Raw genomic sequence first — 11,854 nt, forward strand, 5'->3', positions numbered from 1 at the left:
AATGCCCCACTCGGGTGGCACTTCCTCTACCAGGTCTGTTCTCCACTCTCCTCGTTCCTTGCCCCTTCACTCTGAGAACAAATCACATTTTTATCTCTGTTTCTTCTATGTCTTCCTCCAGGCTACTCTGTGAGGGTGAAAATTGTTCCTGTGGACCTCAGAAGTTCCCTGGGGTCAAGGACTACATCGTGTTCACTGATGTCTACCTTCCTGTCATCAAGAGAGGCCTGGACGCATTGGATACACACACAAATTTATTAAATGAAGGACTGATTGAAAGAGTACACACATGCACATGCCCTCAGCAGGGCCTCTTCATTAAAATTCATTTTAAATTCCCACCTTCTTTTTGATAGAACAGCACAATTTCCCAGACCCAATGGAAGAATGAAGCTGAGGAGAGACATTTTCCCCAGTTGTCAAGACAGGGAGAAACCTGGATTATGGAAGCCCAGTAATGAGAGGCCTTCTTTGGTTTCCAGTAAAAGATGGTTCTAGAATCTTTAGCTCTGCTTATGTGGAGCCTTGGACCTCACTGGAATAACGTGGTGGTGCCGGCATGTTCGATGGTTCTGGGATGAACGCTGTGCTTGTTGCGTAGACATTTGGGTAGATTGTGCTCACCTGGAAAACAGGTGCTGATGAAGATGGAGGAAGGGTGTGGAAATGGGGGGACATCTGTACTCCACAAGGCTTCTGGAGGCATCTTTCCACCCACTGAGGAGCCCAGGACTTACAGTGTTACGCGGACAGCAGACCATCTGGCAGCCAAAGTGGGCAGCGGCCACTGAAACCCCCAACTCCAGCAGGCAGAAGACCAGCAGCACGCCTGAGGCCATCAACCCAGGGGCCTGAGGCACAGTGGAGGGATGGGAATGGTGAGTTCCAAGGGTGGCCTGCAAAGGACCATCTCTACGGCTTCAGGGGGTCCCTGTCTTCTCTCAGCCTCAGGGGGAACATTTCCCACCTGGAGTCTGTGAGGACCAAGTGTGGGGGTAAAGGAGTGACAATTTCAGTGCCTGCTCCCAGCTCCCCTAAGGGACAGGATCATCCTTGTTTAGGGAAACACCCTGACAGTTTGCTTCAGGTGGAGCCTGATGGCCTGAGGGTGAGATCTGGAGTCGCACAGGGAAAGGGAAGCTGTTTTGTGGAGGGGAGGACGGGAATGGGGATTTGAGGACAAATCTCAGAGAGAAAGCCAGATGGCTAAGGGGGGAGGCTGGTCCTGAGCACTAGGGCTGAGGTGCAGCCTGCAGTGAAAGGCCTCAAAAGGCAGGACTGGCTCCCTGCAGGAAATCAGTGGTTTGCTGGGCTCTGATGGGAACCCTAACCCTGACTCCTCCCTCTGAGCCTCTGCATCTTCTTGGCTGTGACAGTGACATTTAGTGGAGGGAGCAGTGGAGACTGTACTTATGCCTTGGGTAAAAGAGTCAGTGAAATGATCCCCAAGTCGAACTAATTCAGTGGCAGCAGCAGGAGGGACCAGGGGAGACACAGGCTCTCTGTTTGTTGTCCTCGAGAACACCCAGGGTGTGGGGTCTCCCAGACTACCAGGAAGGAGAGTTTGAGGAGAATCCATTTTCACCTGAGAGGTCAGCGGCTGACCCAGTTGCATTTGGGTTCCAATTATGTGAGATGATAAATGTGGTATAAATGATATCAATTGTAATCAATAAGACACATGACATATGGTAGGTACCAAAGTAGATTTTCTAAATTATTGTTTTTAAAAGTGGCCTTAATGGTGGCCACCTGCTCAGAGAGTTGTCCCTTTTGCAGTGGCCTCTCCTGAGCCCTTTCCTTCTCCTCCCCCTCACTTCAGCAGGCAGGGTACAACCTCCTGGGTACAAGTGGCTGAGACAAGCTGCTAACAGCATAGGATAAGAAGGGGCAGACCCAGATACAGATGGGATCATTCCCCTCACAGGGTTGGAGCCATAAAAGAGCAAAGAAAGTACCTGGGTGCTGAGGGGAGAGGGGTTTGATCCTTACCAGGTGACTTGGAAGGTAGGTGGGAGCTGCCTCCCAGGCAGAGGGGAGGCAGGATGGAGGGGTCTGAGCCAGTGAATCCCAGCTTAGGGTGGAAAGGTGTGCTCGACCTTTAACAATGTGTGTGTGTGTGTGTGTGTTGCAGTTTTTGGCTGGGGCTGGATTTGAACCCGCCACCTCAGGCAAATGGGACCCGTGCCCTACTCCTTTGAACCACAGGTTACGCCTTGTGTTTTTTTTTTTTTTAAACTAAATTCTGTCATATGTAAAACAAAAAGTGTCTGTCAAGCAGCTGAGACTATTTGCTGTCCAACCCCTGGTGCCCCTGAATTCTGGGGTCATTATGTGTGAGGCTGAGACACAGACTTGCCCCAGCCTTGAGACAGGACCTCCATGGTCAGAAGGGACAGCTGAGGCGGCTGGTGGGCATGATGGGAGGTCTTCACCAGAGATCAGACATTGTCAGAAGTGAGATTAGATTTTACTGAAAAACTACAGCTCTCTCGGCACCAGGGTGTTGACTGTGCTTCTGGGCTTTAGTCTTTCTGGAAGCCCGTCCCCATCCTCCTTTGCCTTTAGACCCCACCCAGCATTTGCTTCCTTATGTTTTACTGGGAACAGTCCGTGCTGCCTGGTTGTTTGTTGATTCTTTCCCAGAAGGAAAAGCCCCAAGTATCCTTCTGTGCCTGCCTCTTCAGCGGATGGAGGTAGCTGTGGTTCAGGGTGAGTGAGAGATTGGAAGGGAGGTGAGCTGGAGGGCACAGCGAGATAGAGCCAGGTCCCAGGGAGGGCGAGTACCTGCCGAGGAATTTGGACTTCAACCCTAAATCATCTGGAAGCCATAATATGTTTCTGGAAGGGGAGGAACTTAAGGTACTTTTGATAAATAACTTGGATGTGGCCTATCTGGGGAGGAGCTTTTCTTAGGAACCTTGGAGAAGTCTTAAATCTGTTGGAGATAAAAGGGACTTCTGATTGGATACAAACAACAGCGAAAGGCTACCCTTTACTGAGTATACATCAGAGCCGCCACGTTCATTTATGCATTTGATAAATGCTTATGGCACGTCAGGCTTGTACTGGGTGTTTGAGATGTGACTGTGCATGAAACACCTTGCCCTTAAGAAAGCTTATATGGCACCCAGCCTTGCATGTAATGACCCCAGAATTTAGGGGCTCCAGGGGTTTAACAGAACAAATTATTTCCAGTCAAAAGCTTGTAGCGGGAGGAGGCAGGCAGCAAACACGCTGAGGGTGTTAGAGGAGGCACAGATGAGGGACAGGTGAACTAAGGGGAGGGAAGCGGGGGGCTGGGACAGGGTGCCTGTTGGGTTGTTCACGAGGCCTCCCTGGGAAGGGGATTACTGAGCGCTGACCTGAAGGAGGCAGGGAAGGGAGGGAGGGAGCCATGGGGTTGTCTGCGGAACTCTGTGTGAAACACTTGGATCGGTTCAGAGAACATTGGGGAGGTTAGTGTGGCCCATCGAGAGAGACAGAGGCTCCTAGCAGAGCCTGGCATTGAGGACACGAGCGACGGCATCTTCAGGGGTCTGCAAGGTTGTTTGCTTTTTTCTTGAGGAAAATGACAGGGAAGCATTGGAAGGTTTTGAGCAGCAAAGTGACGTGATCTTACATTTCCAGAGGATCCCCCTGGCTGCTGTGTGAACTGCCGTGTTGCACAGAGGCCAGTGTGGGAGGTGGGGCAGCTAGAAGGCTCTTTCTGTTACCAAGAGGATGGCTGTGGGGGCCTGGGCCGACGGGGATGTGGGCTGGGGGAAGGGCTGCATTGTGGGTGTGTTTTGAGAGTGGAACCAAGAGGATTGCCTGAAGAGTTGACTGTGAGGTGGGAGAGGAGGAGGGGTCACCTGGAAGGATGGAGGTGGCATCTGTTGGAATCAGGGAAACCGAGTGAGAAGGTTTGGGAAGTGAAATGCGGAGGTGAGCCTTGGATGTGTGAATTCTGAGCTGTTGAGTGGACTGCTGGATGTGCCAGACAGGACACAGGTCCTGGTGGGCAGGACAGAGGATGCAGCTGGATTTATTGTCATAGAGAAGGTATTTCAAGTCAGCAGGCTGGATGAGATTGACAAGGCAGATAGAGAAAACAAGAGAAATGATGAGTAAGTCTAAAAGATTGGAGAAAAGAGAAGCAGCAGCAAAGGTGACAGAGAGGAGAGCCTGGAAGGCTAGCAGAGTCCCCCAGAGAGGAGGAATGATGGGGTCGTGGGGCAGAGCAGGCTTTGGGAGAAGTGAGGCTGAAAGTGACTGCAGGAGGTTCCATGGGTATCTGGGTGGGGGGGAGTAGGGGAGCAGCAGAGGCAGTGAGCACAGACCATCATTTTAGAGATTTGTCTGCGAAGACGACCAAGGAAATAGGGCGGCTGTTGAGGAGGGAGGCAGGACCCAGAGAAGGTTGGTGGTTTGTTTTTTAAGATGGTAGAAATAAAAGCATGTTTAGGGTGGCGCCTGTGGCTCAAAGGGGTAGGGCACCAGCCCCATATGCTGGAGGTGGTGGGTTCAAACCCAGCCCCAGTCAAAAACTGCAAAAAAAAAAAAAAAAATCATGTTTAATGCTGATGGAAAAGCTCTAGTAAAGAGGGCAAGGCTGATAATGCAGAAGAGAGATGGGTAGAGGGATAGGGGCTGAGGACTCGAGGAGGTGGGAGAGGATGGAGGGATTAAATTTACTCGAGAGACAAGCAGCTTATCTGTAGGTGCCCTGTTCAATTCAGTAGCCCCATGTGGTCTAGATGTGGCTAGTCCCAAATCAAGATGTGCTGTAAGTGCAAAATACACACTGGGTTTCAAAGACTTAGTACCCTCCACCGCAAAATATTAAGTCCTTATGGTGATTACATGTTGAAATAACAATATTTTTGTTGCCTTTTTTCTTTTTTAAAAAATGTGGCAACTAGAAAATTTATTTATTTATTTTTGAACAGTGTCTCACTTTGTCACCCTTGGTAGAGTGCTGTGGCTTCATAGCTCACAGCAATCTCAAACTCTTGGGCTCAAGTGATCCTCTTGCCTCAGCTTCCTGAGTAGCTGGGACTATAGGTGCCTGCCACACGGTTATTTTATTTTATTTTTTTTTGAGACAGAGTCTCACTATGTCCTCCTTGGTAGAGTGCCGTGGTATCACAGCTTACAGCAATCTCAAACTCTTGGGCTTAAGCAATTCTTTTGCCTCAGCCCCCCGAATAGCTGGGACTACAAGTGCCCCCCCAATAATGTCCAGCTATTTTTTGGTTTCAGTTATCATTGTTGTTTAGCAGGCCCCGGCCAGACTCAAACCCACCAGCCTCGGTGTATGTGGCTGGTACACTACTCACCAAGCTATGGGTGCCAAACCATGCCTGGCCATATTTTAGAGATGGGGGTCTCACTCTGGCTCAGGCTGGTCTTGAACCTGTGAGCTCAGGCAATTCACCCTCCTCCACCTCCCAAGAACTGAGATTACAGGCGTGAGCCACCAGGCTGGGCCTAACAATTAGAAACTTTAAAATGTCATATATGACTTATATATTTCCATTAGACACTGTGCTCTATAGTACAGGCTGGCAGATTATGGTCCATAGGCCACATCCTGCCTGCCACTTATTGGAATAATAAAGTTTTATTAGAACACAGCCATGCCCATGTTTCATATTTTCTGTGGCTGCTACAGGGGAGCTGTAGCTGTGACAGAGACTGTAGGCTTGCAAAGCCTTACTTAGTAGGAGCCCTTTACAGAAAATGTTTGGTTAACCCTGGTCTACGGTAACAGGCAGCAAGGCAGAGGTTGTGAGTAGAGGTGCTGGCTGGTGAGTGCATATGCATCACATACTTGATTGCATTTGATTCTCTGGGCAATGCCATAAGGCAAGTACTATCCTACAAAAGCAGAAACCAAGACTAGGAAAGGCCATGTGCTTAAAACTACACATCAAGGACTTTAAACTCTGTTCTGATTCTGATACCGCCTTTTCCCTGCCCTCCTTGCAATTTTCAGGCCCCTTGCAGCAGTTTTCTAAATATAGTTGAGTCAGAACCCAGAAAATCTTTGGTCAAGAGGGATACTCACCACTCCCCAAGAGTAAGGATAATGGTTGGGGTGGATATATGAGGTGTTGACACTTAGATCTACGATGAAGAGTATGAATCCAACTGAAGCACTGATTGCACTGACGATGTTCAAGCCCACGCTAGCATTCAGCTGAAGAAGTCAACACAGAGGGTCAGAGTGGGAGAGAAAACGATTATAGCTGAGATAAGTTGAGTGTCAATAAGTGTTTCCCTTTCCCCCCATTTTTTATTGTGTTAAAATATACATAATATAAAATGTATCATTTTAGCCACTATTAAGTGTTTGGTTCAGTATTATTAAATGCATTCATAATGTTGTGCAACCATCACCCCCATATCTCTTTTCAACAAAAACTGTATCTTAATGTGAATTCCTGGAGCCCTAGTTCTGTAGCAAGTAAAGAGGAATTCTATGAAAAAATGGTTTTGAGGTAAGTCGCCTTTGAAAAAAGTTGGGTTGAGCAAAGGTAAGCAGGTGTTTGCTGCAGAACTTCTCAGAGCCTTTAAAAAGGATCATGGATCTTTCAGAGAGAGAGAGAACCACCGAGATTTTGTCAGGTTCATCTACCTGCCTTCATAGAGTGTATCATGGGAGAAGAGTTTCCAAGAATAATCTTATTCCATGGGATACAGGCAGGAGTCTCTGCCCTAGTATCTTGGGATTTGATAGGCTCAGATACTCCATGATTCTGGGCCATATGCAGAAAGATACGCCCAGACATTTTGAGTTTCTCTTTGGAGATTTTCAAATAGATGTCATCTGGTTGTACAGACCAAGCCTCTCTGAAGCCCCTTACCATAATTAACCTGCTTGGGAGAAAATGGAAGCTACCTTCTTGTTCTGTTGCTAGGGGAGCACAAAGCTTTGCGTATGCTGATGACTACAGCCCTATTGGCTTGACTCCCTAGGGAAGCAGGTGCCCAAATTCCCTTGGTGTCCCTGCAGAAATGGCTGTGCACTGTAGGCACTCTGGGCTCCTTGCTCTATGGGAGGGCAGCCCAGGGCCCCTGGGAACTCTGTGTCTCCTCCTGTGAGAGGTTCTAAGGAAGACTATTCTCTCTCTCTCTTACTCCCTCCACACTCTGGTGCCTTAACTAAGGTGACCGTGTTGGCCCTTCCTTCCCCTGAATCCTCCGGACTCTTTACCACTGTGACTCCAGGCCCAGGGTCATGTGGCCAGTATGCCAGTGAGAATGTGTGTGAGTACCCCATGTCTAGATACAGCAGGTGCAAGCATGGGGAGGAATATTACGCTAACCTTATTTTCCCCTTGTGACACTATCCTATTGATCCATAATGGGAGAGCTCTTCTTAGGATGCTACTTACCAGGCAAGAAGAATTTGGCTGATTTTCTGCTGCCACTGACAAAGATCCTGAAATGATAAACTGGCACAGGGTAGAGGGGGTTAGAAGTTAGGAGTTAGGGCTTCTGTGATTCTGGTCATACATGCTAGGTTAGTTTTGACGATTAGCCATTCTCACAACTTCTTTTTCCATTTTTGTTTTGTTTTGTTTTGCAAATTAAGAAGAGGCATCTCTTTTGGGAAGATGTCCCCTTGCAGGGCTATCACTTGACAGTATGGGCTGAACTGTGTCTACCCCCAGAATGTGGCTGTATTTGGAGACAGGGTTTTTAAAGAGGTAATTACGGTTAAATGAAGTCATTAGAGGAGACCCTAATCAACTATCAGAAGAGGAGGTTAGGACACAGACAGGCACAGAGGGGCGACCGTGTGAAGACACAGGGACAAGATGGCCATGTGCAAGCCAAGGAGAGAGACATAAGGGGAATGACCCCGCTGATGGTTTGATCTCAGACTTCCAGCCTCCAGAACCATGTGATAACAAATTTCTATTGTTTCAGCTACCCAGTCTGTGGTACTTTTTTATGGTGGCCTCAGAAAACTAAAAGGCTTGGTGGACAAGGCCTGGGCTGGAATGGCATTGCACACACTTGGGAGGGACGCAGGGCACAGGGCACAGGGCGCAGGGCGCAGGGCACAGGGTGCAGCTGCATAACCTGATGAGGTGGCCCTGAGTGCCTTGGTACCTTCTGGGAACTCACTTGCAGGGTGACAGGAGCCACTTACCCAGATGCCTCCCCAGAAGACAAAGCCTCCGTAGAATGAGATTGCTAGATAGTCCCCGTAGAGAACAGTCGCCAAGACTGAGCTGAGGCCAAGGTGAAACAGGCCTATCAGGATCTGGATGGCCTATTGAGAGAGCCATAATCTGAAGCCCAGTTCCTGAGGCTGGATCCCGCATCCCTCCTTGAACCTCTTTTTTATTTTAATAAATGTTTTGTGTTCTTGGTCTAAATATATAAATGAAATAAAAATGACCTATAATTTCTCCCTACCTAGAGAAAACAACTGTTTACATTTTGTATTTAAGCTTTCATTATTCATTTCAAATAGATACCTTGATAATAAAAAATGATCTGTATTTTATTTTATTTTTATTTATTTTTATTTCTTTTTGAGACAGAGTCCTGGGTAGTGTGCTGTGGTGTCATAGCTCACAGCAACCTCCAACTTGGGCTCAAGCGATCCATTTGCCTAGGTTTTTCTATTTTTAGTAGAATCGGGGTCTCGATTTTGCTCAGGCTGGTCTTGAACTCGTGAGCTCAAGCAATCCACCAGCCTTAGTCTCCCATGATCTGTATTTTACTAACGTGATATTTCATCATGAACATGTCCCCATGGCATAAAGCATATCAAACATATGCTTTTTAAAGGTCGACCAGATTCCATCACAGATGTTATGTGACATAGTTGGAACAAAGATATTGCACAGGTGAGATGGTTTCTGTTTTCCTATTATATGTAACATTGAGATAAATGTCCTTGGATGTAAATCTTAGCCTTCATCTCTTATTTCTTTAGGATACTGCACTGCTCTCCACCAAATTCATAAGTTGAAGTTCTAACCCCCAGTAGGTCAAAATGTGACATTTTGGGAAGAGGGTTGTTGCATATGTCATTAGCTGAGATCACACTGGAGTAGGGTGGGGCCCTAATCCAACATGACTGGTGTCCTTTTGAAAAGAATCTCACATGAAGATTGGAGTGATGTTACCACACACTGTGAAACTAGAAAAGCTGAGAGAAAGGCCTGGAGCAGATACTTCCCTGGAGCCATCAGAGGGAGCTTGGCCCGACTGACTTGATGTCAGACACCTGGTCTTCAGCACTGTGAGATGATACATCTCTGTGTTTCTTAAACCCTGAGTTTACTGTGTTTTGTTATGGTAGCCCTAGGAAAGTAATGCAGATGTATTTTTGCACACATGGTGTATGCACACATATGTGTACAGACAGCCCCTGACTTATGAGGGTTTGACTAAAGATTTTTGTGACTTTCCTATGTTGTGAAAGTGATACACATTCAGTAGAAACCTGGCTTTGAATGCCCACACTCAAAGTCTGTTTTTCACTTTCCATATAGTATTCAATAAATTACACAATATATTGATACTTTATTATAAAATAGGCTTTGCATCAGATGGTTTTTCCTAACTATAGGCTGATGTGTAATTGCTCTGGGCACGTTTAAGATAAGCTAGTCTATGATATTGAGTAAATTAGTGTTTTTTTTTTTTTTTTTTTTTTTTTTTTTTTTTTTTTTTTTTTTTTTAGGCAGAGCCTCAAGCTGTCACCCTGGGTAGAGTGCTGTGGCATCACAACTCACAGCAACCTCTGACTCCTGGGTTTAAGTGATTCTGTTGCCTCAGTCTCCCAAGTAGCTGGGACTACAGGTGCCCACCACAATGCCCGGTTATATTTTGGTTGTAGTTGTTGTTGTTTGGCAGGCCCGGGCTGGATTCAAACCCGCCAGCTCTGGTGTATGTGGTTGGTGCCTTAGCTGCTTGAGCTATAGGAGCCAAGACAAATTAGGTGTATTAAATGCATTTTTGACTTGGTGATATGTTCAATTTATGATGGTTTTATTTGCACATAACCCTATTGTATGTTTAGAGGTATCTGTATAAGTATGTATGCTAAAAACATGGTTGCAAATACAAATATATTATTTCCTTAAATTTTCAGAAATCATAGCAAATTATAGGCACTGTCTGCCCTTTTTCCCTTGATGCTCTATCTGGGAATATCTGGGGTATGCCTGTATCATTACATAAAGAGCTTTCTTCTTTTTCCTCATGGCACTACATTGAATTCTTTGGATGTACAAAATTTTGATTTAACTGGTATCATGTTGATAGATATTTTAGTCACTTTCATTCTTTTATTATCATGAGTCATGATGTAATGAGGAAGCTTATAAATGCCACATTTCTTGTAGGTGTGGGTATATGCATATCTGGAGATAACGTCTCAGAAATGGAATTATTGGATATTTTGTAAATTTGGTACATACAAATTGCTCTATGCACAGGTTATATCAATTTCCACTCCCATGAGCAGTATTGGAGGGCGGAGCCAGGACTGGGCTCAGCCACCAGGTTCAAAATTCATGAGTGTCATCATCCAGCTGCACGAAGAGCTGGGCTTCCCTTTGTCTTACCCAGGTTGTTGTGAATTCTCGTGTGGATTGTCTAACCTGCTTTTTTCCCTATTAGGCAAAGATTCTATTCCAGCATCCCTTTCTTCCAGAGGCCATATGGATACACACAGATGTCAGCAACAGGATTAATATTCAAGTGTACTAGGTTTTTTTTGTTGCATTGTTTCTTTTTCCTAAAATGGTTAAATCAGAAAATACCGAGGTCCATACTGGGGCCCCTGGTGAAGCTGCACAGATGAGCTTTCTACAGACCCAAGTGTGGTGAGGGAGGGTCAGCTGCATCTCCACTGGCTGGATTTGGAGTTTCTGTATTTCCTAAGCCATCCCTTTCTCTCCCTCCAGCATGGCAATCCCTGGCCTGCAAAGTGAAAGGTCACTCACCCCTAAGGTTTTGCCTTCTTTCAAGCGGTTCTGGGCAGGTTGCACATTGACATTGACATTCGACTCCAAACCAGGAGGGTTTCCAGGAATTAGATGGACTTGGGGCTGGTTGTTTGGATATAGGGGCACTTGAGACACGACTTGTGGGATGATAGGATAACTGCTGGGGGGTGCTGCCGCAGGATAGCTGCCTTGGGGTGCCGTCGCAAACGTGGAATTGGCCATAGGGTCTGCTGAAGTCATTGAATTCATGCTGCCAAAAAATAAATGTGACAAAATGGTCTCTCATACATGCACTTGGTATTTACATTTGAAAAGGACTGTTGCTTCTTTTAGCTCATTTGAGCATCTGAACCCCCTAAGAGTTTATTAATCTTGTTTTAGAGATAATGTTAGGGGGCCCAGAAGAGGTGCCAGGTTGGGGAGACTTCTGACTTGGGTCTTCCCCCTTGCCAGAAGCTCTGGTGCTTTTTACTCCTTCTGTATTCCTTTCCATCTAATAAAATCCTATCTTACTGCTGATCTGTGGTCTGTGGATTCAGTTTTCAAATCCCCGAAACCAAGGACCTAATGAAGAAAGAAATTCTGGTAACATATTTTGGGGCCCTTGTCCAAGATTGACGATCTTTAGCAAGCAATGGGACCACTTAACTGTATCCTGTTTTTCTCTATAATCGTAACAATGGAGACTAATAATTCAGATGCCTGTCAGCTCCTAAAAGTGCATAGTGCTGCTGCCGACTCCAGGTCATGGGAGAGAGGCTGTTGGGTAATAAACTAACTTTCTTTCTTTCTTTCCTTTCTTTCCTTTCTTTCTTTCCTTTCTTTCTTTCTTTCCTTCCTTTCTTTCCTTCCTTTCTTTCCTTCCTTTCTTTCCTTCCTTTCTTTCTTTC

The 11,854-nt window shown here is 46.2% G+C and overlaps 1 protein-coding gene across 1 annotated transcript; it reads right to left on the reverse strand.

Moving 5' to 3' along the window:
- Positions 1-513: 513 nt before the first annotated feature.
- LOC100960033 (membrane-spanning 4-domains subfamily A member 8) lies at positions 514-11,213 on the reverse strand. Its single transcript, XM_012813274.1, has 6 exons — positions 10,962-11,213; positions 8,147-8,269; positions 7,383-7,442; positions 6,053-6,184; positions 738-851; positions 514-624 (listed from the first exon to the last, which is right to left on the reverse strand). Exons 1-6 carry the CDS (start codon positions 11,211-11,213, stop codon positions 514-516), a joined length of 792 nt encoding a protein of 263 aa, XP_012668728.1.
- Between the last annotated feature and the right edge of the window lie 641 nt (positions 11,214-11,854).

This window comes from Otolemur garnettii, unplaced genomic scaffold (genome assembly GCF_000181295.1).
Source record: "Otolemur garnettii isolate 467f Iridium unplaced genomic scaffold, OtoGar3 scaffold00254, whole genome shotgun sequence".
Taxonomy (NCBI): domain Eukaryota; kingdom Metazoa; phylum Chordata; class Mammalia; order Primates; family Galagidae; genus Otolemur; species Otolemur garnettii.